Below are 19,027 nucleotides of genomic sequence, written 5' to 3' on the forward strand. Positions count from 1 at the left end.
TCACATGTCCTGTGAGACCCCAAGCTTCCATTCTTTTCATCCTGCCTCACATGAACACAGGAAGGCTTACAAGTAAACAAAGCCATTTACAACCAATTGTCCTGGTTAATGGGAGCCATCAAGATTCTAAAGCAACATTAATGGCCCACACTTTGCATAATTACAATAGGACTTCAGAGTAATACTTCATATTTCTAGCTTCAGATACAAGAATGATACATTAATACAAATAGGGTGAACACACTCAGTAGATTATAAGCTTTGTAATACCTTACAAGAGACCTTTTGCATGAAGCATATTCCAGTGACATTATATTCACATTGCAAGCATATTTTCATAAAGCATATGAAGTGCAACGTCACAGTGCTGATCCAGGAAATCTGTCGGGTGGTGACCTGGTCGTCCATCCACACTTTCACATTGCATTATGTGCTGACACAGCAAGTTTGAGATGATGCTGGCTTTGGTAGAGCAGTGGTTCAGACTGCAAGACGGTAAACTCTGAGCCCCCTCTGAGGATTCTGCTTGTGAGTCACCTACAATGGAATCTACATGAGCAAGCATTCGAAGAAGAAAAAACGGTTAGCCATCTTTTCGTAACTGTTGTTCTTCGAGATATGTTGCTCATGTCCATTTCATTACCCGCCCCCCTGCCCCTCAGTCGGAGTTGTTGGCAAAAAGAAAACAAGAAGGCGTAGGGCCGGCAGCGCCTGATATACCAGAGCATGAGTGTGGCACTCAAGGGGGCACCACAGCCGGCCCTATGGATACCGCTAAGACACAAATTTCCAATGACCACACATGTGGACGTGCGCACGCCTACAATGGAATGGACATGAGCAACACATCTCGAAGAACAACAGTTACGAAAAGATGGGTAACTGATTTTTTATCCTCAGAACTCCCCGTGTAGTAGTGAAGTATCATATCCATTTTACAGTTGGGAAACTGAGGCACAATAATATTAAGCAACTTGTCCAAGGTCATACAGGAAATCTGTGGCAGTGCAAGGAATTGAACTTAGATTTCCTGAATCCCAGTTCAATGTCTTCACCACAAGAACTTCTTTCCTCACCTTGGAGTAGTTATATGCAGATTCCCTTTTATTCTTGCCTGTTTAATCTCTAGATGAGGTAATCATATTAGCAAAGACCACCCTCAACTTCATGGTGGTTAGGCAATCAGAAGGAACCAACTGAAAAGTCTGCTCCTTTAACTCACTTTTCTGACTCTCCCAAGAGGGCTAATGTGTGATCTCCTTCTTTGCCACATCTGTTTGTGGATACTGTCTTTTCTTCAATTTGTGTATATCCATGATAACTCGCTGGAATCAGACGAGGAAGACACAGAGGGTGACGTCAAACAGTCTTTAACTATTACAAGAAAGCTGGCAGGTGTTATGCTTCTATTGATGATACCATCATGTCTACATCTGTTATCTCATAATGGCTTTCAGCAATCTATACCAATTACTGGTATAGATGTTTGAGTGCTTAATCTGGAGGCTGCAACAGTCCAATGAAAGACATTTCATTTTTGATATACAGCTTTTGAAGGAGAAATGAAGAATGACTCTGCCTATCAATGAAAGCTGGTAGTACCTTGCTTCATTGTAAGTGACTGAACCCAGCATCTCCACCATCTGTCACCAAGAAGGCAGCTGATTTATACCAGGTTTCTTACCAGGATTCCAGTATTTCTTTTCATGTGCAACTCCTGGTTGCTTCGTCTCTGTGGCCAGTGAGAGGACTGAGAGTTTCTGTAACGATGCCGCCTCTGGCAGAACACTTCTGGGAGTATTAATTTAGGACAAATTGCTTAGAGCAGGGCAGTTACAGCCCAAGGCTGGGGTTTCTCCACCTCTAAGGCACACCAAACCAGCCAGACAGAGAGGACTTTGGTTTTACCCCACTGGCTAACCATAAGTTATACAAGCAATTCCCTTGGACACTCCAGTTTCCTAGTATCACTACCAGTGCCACTCATTATGGGGATGAATGGTTATGAAAACCAATACCCCAGTAAAAGAAAAAAGGTTCTCCCGATCCCAAAGGACCAAGCCCCAGACCCAGGTCAATATACAAATCAGATCTTACCCACAAATCACGCTGTTGCCAGTCCTTTAGAATCTAAAATCCAAAGATTTATTCATAAAAGGAAAAATAGATGAGAGCTAAAATTGGTTAAATGGAATCAATTACATACAGTAATGGCAAAGTTCTTGGTTCAGGCTTGTAGCAGTGGTGGAATAAACTACAGGTTCCAATCAAGTCTTCGGAGTACATCCACAGCTGGGATGGGTCATTCAGTCCTTTGTTCAGAGCTTCAGTTTGTAGCAAGGGTCCTCCAGAGGTCAGAAGCAGGATTGAAGACAAGATGGAGGAGATGCAGCAGCCTTTTATAGTCTCTTGCCCTGTGGTCTCTCTTTCTTTGTTCCAAAGACAAGCTATCCAGCACATGGCATGAAAAAACCTTAGAGTTCTGTCCATAGGCATGTCCCTGCATGTCTTGCTGAGTTACAAGGTTTATCTGCCTTCTCTCAATGGGCCAATTGTATAGCTGACGCCAAATTGTTCGGGGTGTCACCCAGAAGCATAGCACATGTTTGAAATAGAGACAGTATAGAGCCAATACTTATAACTTTAAATACAAAAATGATACATGCATACAGATAGCATAATCATAACCAGCAAATCATAACCTTGTCTTAGACACCTTACACAACAACCTTTGTACAATATTTGCTGCAAATATAAAACAGTGGTTGCAACAATGATCTGTACGGTCACAGTTTGTCAATAATGTTACAGTTTCCTAAGTAGCTGCTGTAATCCATTGCTTCTCAGCTACTGGGGCACAGCCTAGAAGTGGTTTGTGAAGAGAGGTCTGGTGGGTCACATCCCACATGTTGAAAGTAGCAAAATCCCTTAGTCAGTTGCTCCTTCCCTCCCATCGCTGTTGATGTGGGTGCTGCCTCCACCCCCTCCCAGCCACTACATAAATCCAGGCAGCTTGGCAGTTCTTCTGTCTATATAGAGCTCAATTCCAGAGCAAGGGAAACATGCCTCAAGAAGATGTGCAACTGGCCTCACAGCCCTTTGAAGCTCCACTTCCCAGTACCCGGAGCTGAGAACCAAGGGTGGGAGGAGCGGGAAGAAGTTGTACTATTCCCTACATTTTTTCTCATCACTGACCCAAAAACTGGCTGAAAAATCATCTCGTTGACAATCTTTTGTACCTGCAAGTTTGAGAACTACTGCTCCATTCTGTCTGACCTGTGCCAGAAAGATTGACTTCCTGGGCAGAAAGTTTTTTGTCTTCAGTACACAGGAATTCCATGTTGCCAATTATCAGGATGTCATGGTGAAATATCAATTCCAGCATTAGGACTGGAATAGGCCCTTTGCGTGATCATATCCCTGAAAAGCAACAGGAAGCAGCAAAAGAGACTGCTGCTGAGGTCCCGTGGTTTCTAGACATGCTCGCTCTACTTCATATATTGCATTGATTATTTCAGGGAGAAATGTGGCATCTGATATCATGCTCCGCTAGTACTTGCTTAAGTAGTTGCCTGAGTCTAGCCCTGATCTCCATCTCTGTTATGTCCAACTTTTTCATATGGAGACTGTGTTTGAATCATGTCCATGCAACATGGAGTCAAATTGCCATGTGTTAGAGAGAACCCAGTTTGGACAGATGATCCAATTCTGCTCTATGCCATTTCCCCACCCACCCTTTCTCCATCCCTTTTTTTGAGATACATCAAAAAAGAAATGCCAAATCAGTACAGAAGGGAAAGACTTTTAATCAGTCTATTTTCTTTTTCCAAAAAACTGAATGTCCTTCATCCCATCATGTAGTTGAGAAAGTTGGACAACCTCTAAATGTCAGGAACATAGGAACTTGTTCAGACCTGTGATCCATCTAGTCCAGTAGTCTCTGACAGTGGCGAACACCAGATGTTTCAGAATAAGGTGCAAGAAACCCCCCAGTGGGCAGACATGGGATAATCTTCCCTCCCCATCTTAATCTGTAAAAGTCAGAGATTGGTTTAAGCATGAGGTTATATATCCCTTTCAATATTCTTTTTTTTTTAACATTAACTATTATAACTCTGGAAATTCTTTATATCCATATCAAGGCTCAAAATAAGTTCAAATTCTGCATGCTGACTTTGCCTTCTTTTGCCTTGTTAAACTGGTTTCAGGGCTCTTGACCTAAAAAATACATACTTTTACAGCACTATCACACCATCTCACCAAAAGAAGCCATCCATACTTTTGTGAAGGCAAACAAATACTCCGCTTTGTCTTTATTCTCTCTATTAAGCGCCTGGCTGTAGTGGCAACATGATTCAGGTATCAGGGAGTATGTGTGTACCCATTCCTAGTTGACAGATTTATTTGGGCTTGCGTACCTTAGAGAAATCCCTGGGGAAAACGTGCAATCTGTTTAATTCCCTAAGCCTCAAGATAAAGTGAGCCTCAAGATAAAGTGAGGAATGTCTATCCTAAGATCTACTGAAAGAATATCCTTCATCTGGGCAATCCTGGATTCTGGTCAAACTAAGGTTTTCCTTGGAGCAGAAAGATTTGCCAATATTTGCCTAGTCCTATTCCTTTGGAAGGAGGGCCCTGAAAAATCTGAGATTTCTTCTTAAATTGATATGCCTTTTAGTTTCCTTCATTTATGTGACAGCTTAAGCCTGACTGCAGTTGAAACCATTACTGCCAACAAATTAATCTCAGGGTAGACAATCTATGTGCACCTTTGACTGTTCCCTTGAAAGTTCCAATCTTTTATTGGTGGAAATGAAGACAGTGTTTTGAAGGAGTTGTCTTTCAGTCCTACATCCCCATCAGCAATAGTCATCGCAGAGGCCTGTTATCTGATCACAATGGTCCCTTCTGGCCTTAGAATCTATGAATCTAAAAGTTAGAGAGCTCACTTCTGAGAACTGAGAGTTCATGGTCACTGGAACATGTGGGTAGCCAAACTCCACACAAATATTCTAGAATTGTGAGCCCATGGAATAATCTGCTCACAGGGGAAATCTCCTCCTAATTCCTATTAGATAGAAATTGGTTTATGCTCTGAAGCATGTTTCTTTTATACCCCTTCCTATCCAAAGGTTAAAGTTTCTTTCAGAAGCAATGGAAATAATGTCATGAGCAGGAAAGAATCTGCTACCTTTCAAGGGAGTTCACATGAAGGAAATACGAAAAGAAAGAGCTGAGGTCATTGAACTAGTCCCTCATTGGTCCAGAAGGCAAAGGTTTTTGGTGTCTGATAGAGGCAACCAAGGAGTCTCCATTGCACATGCAGGAAAAATCCCAGACCTCTGGAATCAGGGATTCCTTCTTTATCTGGACCTGGATCACCTGATAATTATCAGAACTAGGCATTGAAATAGAAGTGTAGTTGAGCAGGGATTCTCTGTTAATGTGATTGATATACTTTGGTCTACAGACAGAACTGAACCAGGAAATGCTACTCATTTATCTAGTCCCCAAATTTCACTTCTGGTAGGAGGAAAACATGAAGAATCCCAAAGATCTGGTGATCTTATCTACAATAGAATTTCTCAGGAATGGTTTGGTCAGGATCCTATATCAAAACCATTCTTCCATTTGAAGGTCCTACGTGGATTTGGTCCAAAATCACTCCTTACATTACAAAGTTTGTTCTTTATATTGGGGGAATTAAATTCATGCCTATTATTTGATAGTAATAATTCTGCTTTATATTCTCCCCTTCCCTAAAACTTCTGTGATTCATGGCTTGATATCTTCCATGTGATATGAAAGAGGGGAGAAGCTGCGAAGCAGAATGAAAAAAAATTACTGCATAATTTCCTTTGTCAGCAGCTTTTCCCATTATTCTACCCACCCTGTTCATTTGTTGAATAACCAGAATATAGTTTGTAACTAATTGAATTTTTTTGTAAAGGGAGACTTAACCACATAAATAGCTTAAGTTTAATTAATATAATTTCAAGTTATTGTCTTAATGCTAGTAATCAGTAGTTGGAGTTCTTCTACAGCTTTGGCCTGAGGTGAAGGGATGATGCTTAGTTTTGGAGCTCCCATCAGCAACACTGTACTGCCTCTGAATTGATGGGTGAGGGGCATAGCCCATTCATCACCAGAGCATCTAGGTGTCAACTCCTGATTACTAACAGGAGTGGAAAAATAGTAAGCTAACTTTTGTCATGAACATAAACAGTTATGACCTAGAACACGTATAGGTATCTTGGGTGAGGAACAAAAACTGACAAGGAAGTGTCCTGGTTCTTCTTCAAGTGCTTGCTTATGTCGATTCCAAGTAGGGGTGTGCACGCAATGTGCACAGTCGCCAGAAGATTTTTTCCCCTAGCAGTACCCGTCGGGTTGGCTCAGGTGCCCCCTGAAGTCACGCCTTCGTGGCGCCGCATATAGGGCCCTGCCGACCCACCGTCTCTTCAGTTCCTTCTTACCGCCAATGACAGTTGTTGGAGTGTGCTCTCTCTCTCTCTCTCTTGTTCTCAAGCAATCCCCTAGTGGACTCTCAGTTTTATCTGTAAATAGTTTAGATAGTTGTTAGTAGTTCTTAGTAATAGTATAGACTGAGTTTAACCCACCTTCCCCATCCATCTTCAGGGACCCCTCTCATGAGCAACTCCTAACACAGGAGGTGAAAATGCTTCTATTAGCAGGGGCAATAGTGGAGGTTCTGCAGGAACTAAAGGGCAAGTGGTTTTACTCCCAGTACTTCCTCATCCCGAAAGCCAAACGGGGTCTCAGACCCATTCTCAACCTATGAAACCTCAACAGGTTCATGAAGAAACTGAAGTTTTGTATAGTCTCTTTGGCCGCCATTATCTCTTCCCTGGATCCATGGATTGGTATGCTGCCCTTGACTTGAAGGATGCATACTTCCATATTTCAATAGTCCCATCCCACAGAAGGTTCATCAGATTTGTAGTGGTCTGTACTCACTACCAGTTTACAGTCCTCCCCTTCGGCCTGTCGGCAGCACCTCGAGTGTTCACCGAGTGCATGGTAGTCATAGCTGCTTTCCTGAGGAAATGGCAGATGCAGGTATTCCCGTACCTCGACGACTGGTTGGTCAAGGACCGCACCAAGGCACAAGTGGAGCAACACGTAAGCATAAGTTCTGCCTTCGACAAACTGAGTCTCCTGCTGAACATGCAAAAGTCAACACTATCCCCCACTCAGAGGATAGAGTTTATTCAGGACAAGTCAGAGCATTCCTGCCAGAATCTCGATTACAGACAATTCACAACATTATAGAAGGCTTCAGACAGTACCCCACCACCATAGCACGGAATTGCTTGAAGCTCTTTGGACACATGGCTGCCTGTACATATGTAGTACAGCACGCGAGACTGAGGCTCAGACCTCTCCAGGCCTCGCTGGCATCGGCATATCGACCAGGCTGAGACATGCTGGACAAGGTAGTTATGCTTCCATCGCAGGTTCTCGAGTCTCTCCGGTGGTGGCTCAATCCACAAGCGGTGTGCATGGGGGTCCCCTTCTCCAAACCACATTCCTCGCTGCCTCTGGTCACTGACGCATCAGCGATGGAGTGGGGAGCGCATCTGGGAGAGCTCAGAACTCAGGGCCTCTGGTCCCAAATGGAGCTCTTGCTTCATATCAACTTCAAGGAGCTGAGGGCAGTTTGTCTGGCATGCCAGACCTTCCAAGCTCACTTGGAAGGGAGATGTGCATCAGTCATGACTGACAATACAACAGTGATGTTTTATATAAACAGAAAGGGTGGAGCAGGCTCCTCTCTCCTCTGTCAGGAAGCCCAAAAGCTCTAGGACTGCTGCATTGCCTACTCAATACACCTGGAGGCATCCTACCTCCCCGGATCTCAAAACGAGCTGGCGGACCATTTCAGCAGATCTTTCCACAATCACAAGTGGTCCATTCACCCAGATGTGGTGAACAAGGTTTTCCAATGGTGTAGAGTTCCCCAGGTCGACTTGTTCACCACGAGAGACAATAGGAAGTGCCTGCAGTTCTGCTCCTCCCTGAATCACAGTCTGGGCTTGCTTGCGGATGCATTTCTCCTTCCCTGGAAGGACCACCTGTTCTACACATTCCCACCTATTCTGCTAGTCCACAAGGTTCTCCTCAAAGTCAGGAGGGAAGGAGCCTCAGTGATACTGATAGTGCCAGCCTGGCCTCACGAGCACTGGCACACCACACTTCTGGAGCTTTCGGTGGACACCCCAGTCATCCTGCCCTTAGTTCCGGACCTGATCACCCAGGACCATGGCTGGCTCCAGCATCCCAATCTAGAATCTCTTCACCTCACACCTTGGAAGCTTCATGGTTGAACCTATTAATGCTAACATGCTTGCGACCCACTAGGGAGGTCCTCCTTGGCAGAAGGAAACCATCCACCAGGGCATAGGTGCCAGCTTCCTCTGGGCCCAGGGAGTGCTCAACCCCCCACTCCATCCCAGGCCCTGCCACATCCCACCCCTTCTCCCAAGTCCCTCCTTTTCCCACCCAGTTCCGCCTCCTCCCCTGAGCGTGCCCCGTCCCCGCTCCTCCCCCTTCCTCCCAGAGCCTCCTGCATGCCGCGTAACAGCTGATTGAGGTGGGCAAGAGGGGCTGGAAGGGAGGGGGAGGAGTTGATCGGCAGGGCTGCCAGTGGGCAGGAGGAGGAGGTAAGCTGGCTGCCAGTGGGTGCTAAGTACCTGCTAATTTTTTTCCATGAGTGCTCCAGCCCTGTTAGGAGATGCATGGCTCCTGCTCATGAGCTTGGAATTATCTAAAAATCAGTTCCATTAAGGCTGCTTCTCCCTCCCTCCCTCTCTTGCACAGAGTTTTGATGTTATAAAAGGTGGAGGGGCCCCAATCACTATTCAGCTCCTTCTACTAATTCAGGAATCTCTTTAGAGGCTCCAAAGAACTCCAGAAGATAGATGGGAAGTATGGTTCCACATGGGCAATCATCTGAGAGTTGTTATAGTATGTAACTGTGTTTTTTCTTTGTGAATTGCTCATATGGATCCCTACTCTTGGGAAATTATCAAGATATAAAGACCTTAAAGGAGTTGGATGTAACATAGTGCTTTGGGTGCACATGCATGTTCCCATGCCTGGTTTCAAGGCTCTGACCTGCAGCAGAATCAAGTTACCAAGGGTAACCTGGTGGCAGCCCAGAGGTGGAAGAAGCACGTTCTGACAGAGAAGAGACTCGGGGTCAAAGAAAAGGTATAGGAAAGGTCTCTCTGCATAACTGAGACAGGAGACACTTGCCAGGGAGCAAGAGAAGAAGCCTCATCAGGAAAAGAGCTGGATTCGAGAAGGACCCATACAGCCTGGGGAAGAGGTCTGGAAGATCTGATTTGACATTGAACTGTTATGTGGTATTAATAAATTAGACCCCAAAAAGGGGATGTTACTTGGAGCATGAGTTCATTGCATTTATTGATGAGACCAAGAAGGGAGAAACTGAGGCAACGGATACAGCACCGGGCAAGGTAGGCTGATCCTAGCAGTGTGGGTTTGAGGTGTATTAGTTAAAGATGATGACAAGATTGTTCTCCCAAATTGGGTATGACATCTCAAAACCAAGTTGAAGGAATGATGATGAAAAAATAGAGTTCCAGCAACAGCCCTGGGTATTTCAGTGATGGATACTGTGCAAAGACATATCATAGAAGCTGCCTTAGACTTAGCTGAGTGTCCTCTGATATCTCCATGTGGCTGAATATCTGTCATGTCATAACAGTGTTGTATACCTAATCTGATTCATCTGGACAGCCTGTAAACCAAGATGGGTTGAACCCTGGTCTTGTTACATACTTCAAAAGTCAGGGGAATTTGCAGATAATTTTGGCTTATATATAACAACTTAAGGCCTTCTGGACATCTCAAATATGGATCCTTATCTCCCTGGATGTGCATAAGACCAGGGGAGGGCGAAAATGCACAGGTTTCTGTCCCAATTGAAATGGAAATCAAAGATCACTTTACACAGGAAGTTGGAGTGAAGATACAGGATCACCTTATTCTTTTTGAACACAGTGAAGGGAGCATCAACCCTGTATCTTACTAAATAAGGGATCATGATGTGGCTATAATCAATGCCATCTTCACAGACAGATGGCACGCAGAACAGTTTAACAAGGTTCAAACAGCGCTTTATGAAAACAAGATTCAGATACCATGGTACATCTGGTTCATGTGCCAGAGAAAATACGTGGAAAAAATTTTCAGAAATGTGTTACTGTATGATGAGCAGATTGCCAACCCACAAACATGAGTGTAAAATCTGAGGTGGCTCCCAGCTTGACTTGGGCTCCCAGCAGTCCAGAAGCCAAGCTGTCAGCCTGGGGAGAATTTTAATCTAGATGGAGAATCATGCCCCACTCCTGAGACATCTAGTAGACTGGGAAACAGGACTTGTGGTTTCAAGTTCCAGAGGATTAGAGAACCAAAACTTCCAGGCTTGGACCAGGATTATCCACAGCATTTTGCTTTCATCCCATCTGACTTTCTTAATTAACTTCTGGATCAACAGAATTAGAGGAAAATCCTAAAGGAACTCCTGATTCCAGTCCAGGAGAAGAGTGCCTGTCAATGATGCTGGGTCATGCCTGCTCCTGGAGTATATCCAGATGTATTTGGCACTCTAGTGATAGAGATCTAGCTGTGACTTGCCCCACTAACAGAACAAATAATGAAACATTGAGTCTGTTGATTGGAAACTCTGCTCAAGAACTTTTAGAAATTGAATTGGGAGAGAGGGGCTGAAATGTTCACATTGTAAAGAAACAATGCAAAAACAGATATTCTGAAAACCAGAGCCTTGCTGACCTGGGGATTAAGTTGGGAGGAGTGGGAAAATGGAAATGAGTTGAATGGATTTTTTCAACTTTATTTTCCTTTAGCAGGTTAATAACCCTGTTTGCTTTGCTTTGTGCTTCCTTCTCATTTAAGCAAATTCTAAATTACTTCTGTTTCATCTGCAAGGAGTGATAACTGAGCTAGCATCTTTGCCAAACAGCTTGAACATTCTTATAACAAAAGCAAGTCAGAGCAAAAAGATTATAGTTGCTATCCAGAGTGGAAAATGTGCATATTCACAGTGCAGTTATTGAACAATAACCAGAGCAAACCCAAGCATTCTGATTACTAATGATAAAGGCTATTAACTTGTCAGAATATAGGAATATGCATTTTATATGGTTGTATGATTTTTCTCAATAATGAATACATGAAACAGAACCCTACAACCAATCAGCATGCTGAGGATAGCTAGGAAACATTGCTGTACAGTTCATCATTAACTGTACCACATGCCTGCAATTTGGTGAGCTGAGACAATTGCATTCCAGTATAATCTAATATATTTTGTTGTGTAAATTTGTACAGGTGTTGCATCTGCTTTTATTAGTGACTTGAATCTATCCTATCTGTCTTCTTATTTAGAGAAATTACCAGTTTCAAGTCATTTTTTAGATTGAATGATTCAGATGCTGTACTTATCAACTCTGTTAAATGCTTATCATTCATCAGAGGTCCTCACTTCTCTCTACACCCACGTACACACACATTTCCTCTTCTTGCTTATATTGGGAGTTATTCTTATTGGATCACAACCACCCTCCACTGCTTGTGCAGAACTTTAATTTAAGTCAATGGTAGTTTTGTGCAAAAATCAGTGGTTGTGTATGATCCATAGAGAGGTGAATAAACCCCTTATTATAGACACAGTTTCTCTTCTGCTCTTTTAAAAAAAGCACTTTAAAAAGTTAATTTTCTTTCTTCCCTTTAAATATTTTGCTGAGAGCCAAACTTATATAAGTAATCATTCTCTTTTTCTTATCTGCTGCTGAAAAGAGGTTCCAGGTAATGCTTTTATTTTGCTAAGCTGTCTAGTCCATATTTTACCATCACCTCTCATTACCATTAAAAATCCATGTTATTTTGGAGTCTCATAGGATGCTGTACTTTACCTACCAACCTTCAAAATACCATTATGCTGCTTATCAGTTCTTAAATTACATATATAGAATCAGCAATAGTTCTATTCCATGTATTCTACATTATATTTAGGGATGTATTTACCAATAAAATTGTCCACATGTTCACTAAATTTGTGAACATTTAAAAAATACTAAATTAGTGTGAAATAAGAGGAGGTAGGAATGGAGTTCAGTCTAGTTCTTAGTGGACAGCTATCTCTTATAAAAAAACAAAACACTACAACTTGCACTCCTTTATCATTTTTTGGCAGTCTCAGTAGAGAGATCAAGGAAAAAATGGTCATAGAGACTGAATTTGCCATGACAATCTAGCACCCTTTATAAGCATTGAAGCCACTGTTTAACCATTATTAAAATAAAAATCTTAAATACTTGATAACTAACAGGTCTATACTTGTGCACACAAAATTGGCACTTATCTCTATGCATACAAGGCTTAGTATGAGTGCCCAGTCTGACTGCTTATTGTCAGCAAGCAAGATTTTCAAAAGTACCTAAGGGAGCTATTAACTTTTAATGGAAATTAGACACTTAAATTGCTTAGTTGGTTTTGAAAATCCTGACCAAAATAAATGTCAACAAACAAATTGTCTTAAATCTTTTCAAGTTCATAAACTATTTGGAGCTCATTTTTCCCTGGGTGAGGTTCAACCTGTTCTGAGGGCCAGCACCACTGATGTCCTTCAACATAGGCAGTAGTTATGCCATGTGGTATCCTTCAGCACAAGGGTGAATTTCTTCATCTGTCCATACAGCTGCAATTTACTCTCTGAAAAATGTGATTAGAATATCTACATTTTAACACAGAAATAAAGATATCACCATTGGCATTTCAGCCTCATTTACCACTAAACTCAAAGATAAAAGACTTGTTGGCATCTTACACTAGTAGAGAAGGGAGATAGATAAGGAAATGCACATCAGAAAAGACCATACGTTGATCTGTTAATAGCTTTAAAATGAAACCTAGGGAGAGACATATTGTAACATTGTACAGAACTATATGTATATACCGTCATCAATGATGTTGAAATCACATCAAGTGGGATGAAATGAGATTAATTGTTCTTAAACCTATGTATAGTATAAATAGATTTATTTCATTTCTACAGTCTTTTAACAAAGAATACTAAAATATAGATGTCTAGTAACACTGACTACGTTTTCATGCATAAAACAAATTACCTATGTGAACTGGTCTATTCCCCTTTGATACAGGGACTTAACTCCTGTATTAACTCCCTTACATGTGTTCAAAGAGAAAATTAACGTAAAAGCTTCTCATGCCTCTCCCACTTTTTGTACTCACAGTTTTTGAGCATGCAGCCGTATTCCCCATGCAAATGCATGTCTGCTATATATTGCATGTGCTAATAGTGACCCAACTGCATACCAAATGAAAAATCTGCCTGGAAAAACTGGGTTTTTTTTAGATTTGCATCCTTAGGACAGTTTTTTTGAAAATGTACTCCCATGTTCTGTACCATGCCTGGCATATGCTTGCTTCGGAATGCCGAGATTGTTACCCTGAAACACATTCGAATGAAAAATATGTACATATACCCTTACTCTTATCTTGCACTCAGTTTCCACTGCTGTGAAAAAATATAGTGCATTTAGAGTTTTGTTTTGTTTGTTTTTTAGATTGGTTTACAATTATATTGTTTGGATATCTTGAAAGACAGACAGTTAAGCACAAACTAATGAAGTTTAACTCTATTCTTGAGACCAAAAGTCATTTATTTTGCATACTTTATGCTATAGTATAGTAGCATACAAATTCAAATAGGCCAATCAGTTGCTTGGCTAAGGAGTTATATATTGTACTTAAATACTAGATGGTCTTCTCAAATTGTTTTATAATTGAAAACTGTCATACATTTCTCTCTTCTCCCATTCTACAACAGTGGATTAAGGGACATACAACATTTTATGATGCCACCTACTGGAAGGAGGCAAACAGTTCTGAAACCCCACAAGTAACTACATAAGCTTGAGCCAGAACTTTCTCCCTTTAATTTTCTTTGTCTTCTGTACTGGGAAACATAGAGGCTTCAACTCTGCACTCCTGCTGTCTCCTTTCTTCTGCCCTTTTCCTCTCATTCTCTCTTTCTCTGTCTTTCAGGGACACAAAAGAAGAAAGGAGACAAGGAAGGGAAAGAAACTTGAATGTTTTTCTTCAAATCCAAGGGAGGGTAGAAGGCAGGGGACCAGGATCTGTGGCTGATCACTCCCTGGGGGCGGGGCGATCTCAACCGGGGTTGGCAATTCAACCAGACATTGTAAATATCAGATTTACAAGGGTGGACAGAGGGCACAGACTTTCCCTCCTCAATTTCTAAGAGGCTCCCTTGATTGAAACACCCATACGCCTAGCATGCTGCCTCCCTGCCTTACTGGTATCAGCACTCTGCCTCAGCTTTCAGCTCTGCTCCACAGCTTATGCAGTTCATCATCAGCTTCTCTGCCTCCACAAGGCCCAGGGACTCTTGTACCTGAGGTCTTCAAGCCAATCCCACTTCTGGTAAGTCCTGCTTTGGCAGGTATTTCTTCTGCCTCTCCTCCCTTGTTGGACCCTCCTACTGCTTTCCTTCTCCCTGTGCTTCCCATCCCCAGGATTTTCCTCCTTCACCTGTTGTTCCTGCAGGAATTTCTGCTGCTCCAACTTCAGCCCCCTTAGCCCTCCATGGAGCCTTTCCCTATCCATCTGGCACTCCCTCAGCCCCAGATGGTTCTGACATCTCCTTTGTTCCCTGCGCAAACAGCACAATTCTCTCCTTCTGATGCCAGGGGGCCTGCTTGTTCTCCATACTGGAGACCAAATTCTCTAGCGGCCTGCCTGCTCATTGAGCTGTTCTTTTTAGCAGCATGTCCAGCTGTTCAGCAGCTCTCCAGTTCAGTCTCTCCAGTGTCCATTTCCTGAGGCTTCTCTGCCTGTCCTGGCCTTGGTAAGCCACACTCTGGCCAATTCATATCTTTCATATTCTACTTCAGTTAAAGCCTTGGTAAAAATTTGTGCTGGCTGTAAGCTCCAGGTTATTCCCTGTATCTGGTGTAAGTATTGAGCTGGTGACTGCAAGATCCAGCCCCTGGGTTTCATATCATTGCACTCATGAATTCTAACCCCAGATCATGCTCTTTCAGCATGAGAGTGAAACTGACTATTTCACAATTTATGGTATGTGGGTCTTTCTGTTGAGAGGTAAAACCAAGACCCTGGCCGCTTATAAAAAGTGTTTGTTGAGCACCGCCCCCCCGTCCTAATCCTTCAGCTCTGCAGTCTCTGCCTCCTCTTACCAGGCTGTAAGTGCAGAAATCAGAACTTTGTGTCTCCATCTTTGGGGAGGGGTTTATCACCTCTCCCTTGTTTCCCAGTAGCAGGTTTTCCTTCCATTTTTCTGCTCTTGCCCAGGGAGCCTATGCAGTTCATAGGTTCTGTAGAAACTTGGTCTTTCTCTCGGTCTCTGGCTGGGATTCATCTCTGCTCTCTCACTGATTTTCTTTGGATGCACGCTTTTTCTCACAGGTGCTCTGAATGGCCTGGCTGTCACATCATTGATCTCAGTTTCTGTGGTCTCCCTTATTGCACCACACATCAGGACCCCTTACCTGTTGCATTTCAGTCTCTGCTAATTGTGTGTTGCACCAGCCTCAGAAAGACTAGACTGTACAGCCACACTCTCATACTGGCTCCCTTCTGCACAGACAGTACCTCTTCCTGTAAGACTGCCTGTCCCTGCCCTCCTTGTTTGCTAACTTGAGTCCAGTTTAGAAGCACCATGATCCCTCTGCACAATGCTTAGCAGCTTGTCATGAGAAATATAACCCTGAGGTCTGATCCTACAAGGTTATTACTGCACAGAGAGAATAGACATAATTCCCTAGAGAGGGAGATCATATTTGAACCAGCTTCTTGCTCAGAATCACCAAAATCTTTCATTTCTAGGCTGCTGGGGACCTTCAATGTGTATTTTCCACAGTCAGAATATGAAATATATATCTTGGGAGAATACTTGAACTTGTGCCTCAGTTAATGAGGTTCCACTTGTCATACATCTTGTTGTTCCTAAGTTCTCCTCCTTAGTATTAAGTAGGACAAGTATAGAGCATTGTACAGCTGCCTGCTTTTATCTGTGGCATATCCTTTTGTAGTCATGGGGAAGTTCATATGATGATAATATTTTATGCTTTCTGAGGTTCTTAGAGAACTTGGTAATGTTAATGAGTTAGGATACACAACACAACTGTGAAGTAGGGACGTCTTGCTTCCATCCAGAGAGAGGGAGGCTGAGGCACTGAAAGGTAATGCAACTCAGGATCTCTTTTGTAATAGAACTATCTGTCCCTTCAAAGGAATTTTGGCTAGGAATTCTGCTCCTGGTTATTTCTTATGGACAAAAACTACAAAGGGTTCCGGTCCTTCCTTGTTTTATGGCTGTTAAATAACAGCAGAGATTCTGGATGGAAACTGCCAGGTCAGTTCTCTAGTAGCTTTTCCCAAGTGACCATCTCTGCTTGATCGCAGTTCAGAGCCCATATCTGCATGTTCATATCTTTTCAGCTCATTGGAGTCTTCTACTTTTCACCCTCAGAAACCGTCACTTCCTGTGTTTAGCACCCTGCCATTTGTACTTTCTTCAGCTTCCAAATCTTGCTGGTACTGGATGCCAACTTCCCTGGGACAAATCCCACCTGACCTCTTTCCAGTAATTTGTTCTTCTGGGTGTAGTCCTAAATAGCTATCTGTGGAAGGCTCTCATGTCCTATTAAAGGCTTCAGTCCTTACTGAGCATGCTGTTGCCAATCACAGCATCTCCCCTTCCCCAGTCAGGAGCATCCATGGGATACTGGCTTGCTTTGTAGCCTGGGTGGACTTCGTTCTGTAGGTGTGACTGAATCTTTGGCCTTGGCCCATATGGCACTCTTTCTTCCCTGTGTGGATTCATCCTTCTTTGAATTGGTGATTTTCTCCATCCATCCCCTGCCTCTTTAGCACCATTGACATGTGTCTCTTGGATTGGGATGGTGCATCTGGGCAATCCATCAGCCAATGATCCTGGTCTAGGGGGTACTGTGGGTGGAGTAGAAGACTCCCAGAACTCTGGGCCTCCTGCCTTACTCTCCTAATTTGGTAGCTTCCAGTCCTGATTTCCCACATCTTTGTCTGCTGTAACAATCAAACAGCAGTGGCTTCTGCAAAGTGCTAGGGAGGTGCTTGCAATACAGCCCCTAGTTTTGGAAGTGATGCTTCTAAGAACCCTTCTTCTGTCCTTGAGACCACTATATCTGGAGGACCATAACAGCAGCCTTCCAGGCAGACTTAATTACAAACTCTTCTGGGAAAATGGAACCTTGCGCCCCTGGACTTTGATGCCATTTTCCAGAGTAAAGAGTGCCTTACCTTGGACTGGTTTATCTTGATATCTGTCAGTCATTTCAGATTCAGTTCTCTTATCCCAGTCCCTCACCCTTTTTTGTGATACCTCACATAGAGTTGAAGTGGTGTATTGAGATGCTGCTTCCTCTGCTACTCAAGATACTGAGGAAAGCCAGGCAGGATGAAACAGTTGTAATCCTTGACATGGTCCCTTCAACTCTGTGCTCTGCAACCACTTCCACCTTAGACTGCATTTATGTTGAAGGGAGCCACTTCTGAAAAGAAGGGTTCTCTGTTGACATGACTCTGTCTGGAGAGTGGAAAAGGTGCTTCTTTTTCTTACTCTTAGGTCTGGAAAGTCTTCCTGGCCTGGTCTGACATCAGAGGGCTATCCTGTTTCCTACTTTTCTTGCTCCAGGATCTTTGGGATTTTTTTCTATTGGTACTCAAGTAAGGTCTCAAACCAGTGATTAATCCTTCCTTTGTTCCCAAGGTGAAGATGGAATTTCCTATGAAGAAAAATCAGCCGTTCTTCCTCTTGCTCCCTCCAAATCCAATATTGCATCCCAGCCCCTATGAGAAGAAGTTTCATTTGTTGAACATTTCAAAAAAAAAAATCTCATTTTCATGAATTTAGAAAGCCAAAACAACTGCTACTCTGTTTTGAGGGTTGTAACAAGGGCCAGGCTGTATCTGAAGTCACTTTTGTTAGGTAGGTCCAAACCTGCATTCTCACAGAGTATGCCCAGGCTGGCAGCCTTGTCCTGAGTTTGTCAGATGACATTTGGCAAGATAAGTCTTCACTTCTTGGTCAGTGATAGCTGAAGCAGTCATTTCCCAAGTGTATGATGTGGCAACATGTTTGTCTCTATTCCTTTTTATGTCACTATTAGCTAGGCCTCTCTGCTTCTCAGATAGTCTCTTTTGGACAAAGGGTCCTGCTAGCAGAACAATATGGTAGCCCCACTTCCTGGGTTTATTACTTGCTACATCTCTGTCATTCTATCCACTGTTGTAGGATTGGAGAAGACAGGCATATGACAACAGAAAATTACTTAACAGTAATTCTGTTTATCGGAGTCTCCTGTTCTCTCTCCCTACATCCCTCCATTCTCTGCTCTGATGCTTGTTTATCATCTCTCTCACTGGTTTGTATACTGTGTCCTTTTCTATGGCTGTGGAAGTTTTTTTAACTGGAGGGAGCATTTTCTGGCTAAAGCTGTGTAGTCAGGTATGGGGTTTCAAAACTCTTTGCATCCCTGCTTCCAGTAGGTGGCACTATAATCCATCTGTCCTTTAATCCAACATCATAGGATGGTAGACAAGGGTTACTACAACTAACAGAATTGCTGGTAAGTAGTCTTCTAATATACAGCACTCTGACATCATTCATACTTATCCTTTTTAAAAGGAGAAAGGTACTTTTTATTCTGATGATAGAACAGTCAGCCATATTCATTTTATCTAAGCAAACAGGAAAGTAGATTAATGATATTTAGTTTATAATGGTGATATTGAAATAAATGAATTTATTTATATGTAATCCGTAATTATACTAAATATCTGTATAAGTGCCAAGAAGGTTATGGAGATATCAAAGGAAATACAGTACCTTAATTATAATCCCAGTGAATAA

At 42.7% G+C, this 19,027-nt stretch overlaps 1 protein-coding gene across 4 annotated transcripts in view; it reads left to right on the forward strand.

The window, feature by feature from the left end:
• Positions 1 to 19,027, forward strand: part of EML5 (EMAP like 5) — a 329,289-nt gene that overhangs the window by 255,706 nt on the left and 54,556 nt on the right. For 2 of the 4 annotated variants that reach the window (XM_065403925.1, XM_065403928.1), the window contains exon 29: positions 11,869 to 11,877. The exons of the other annotated variants lie outside the window; for them this stretch is intronic. In XM_065403925.1, the coding sequence (XP_065259997.1) occupies positions 11,869 to 11,877 (9 nt within the window). The remainder of the gene's footprint in view (positions 1 to 11,868; positions 11,878 to 19,027) is intronic. 4 annotated transcript variants of the gene reach the window in all.

The sequence above is a fragment of the Emys orbicularis genome, chromosome 4, assembly GCF_028017835.1.
Source record: "Emys orbicularis isolate rEmyOrb1 chromosome 4, rEmyOrb1.hap1, whole genome shotgun sequence".
Classification (NCBI taxonomy): Eukaryota; Metazoa; Chordata; order Testudines; family Emydidae; genus Emys; species Emys orbicularis.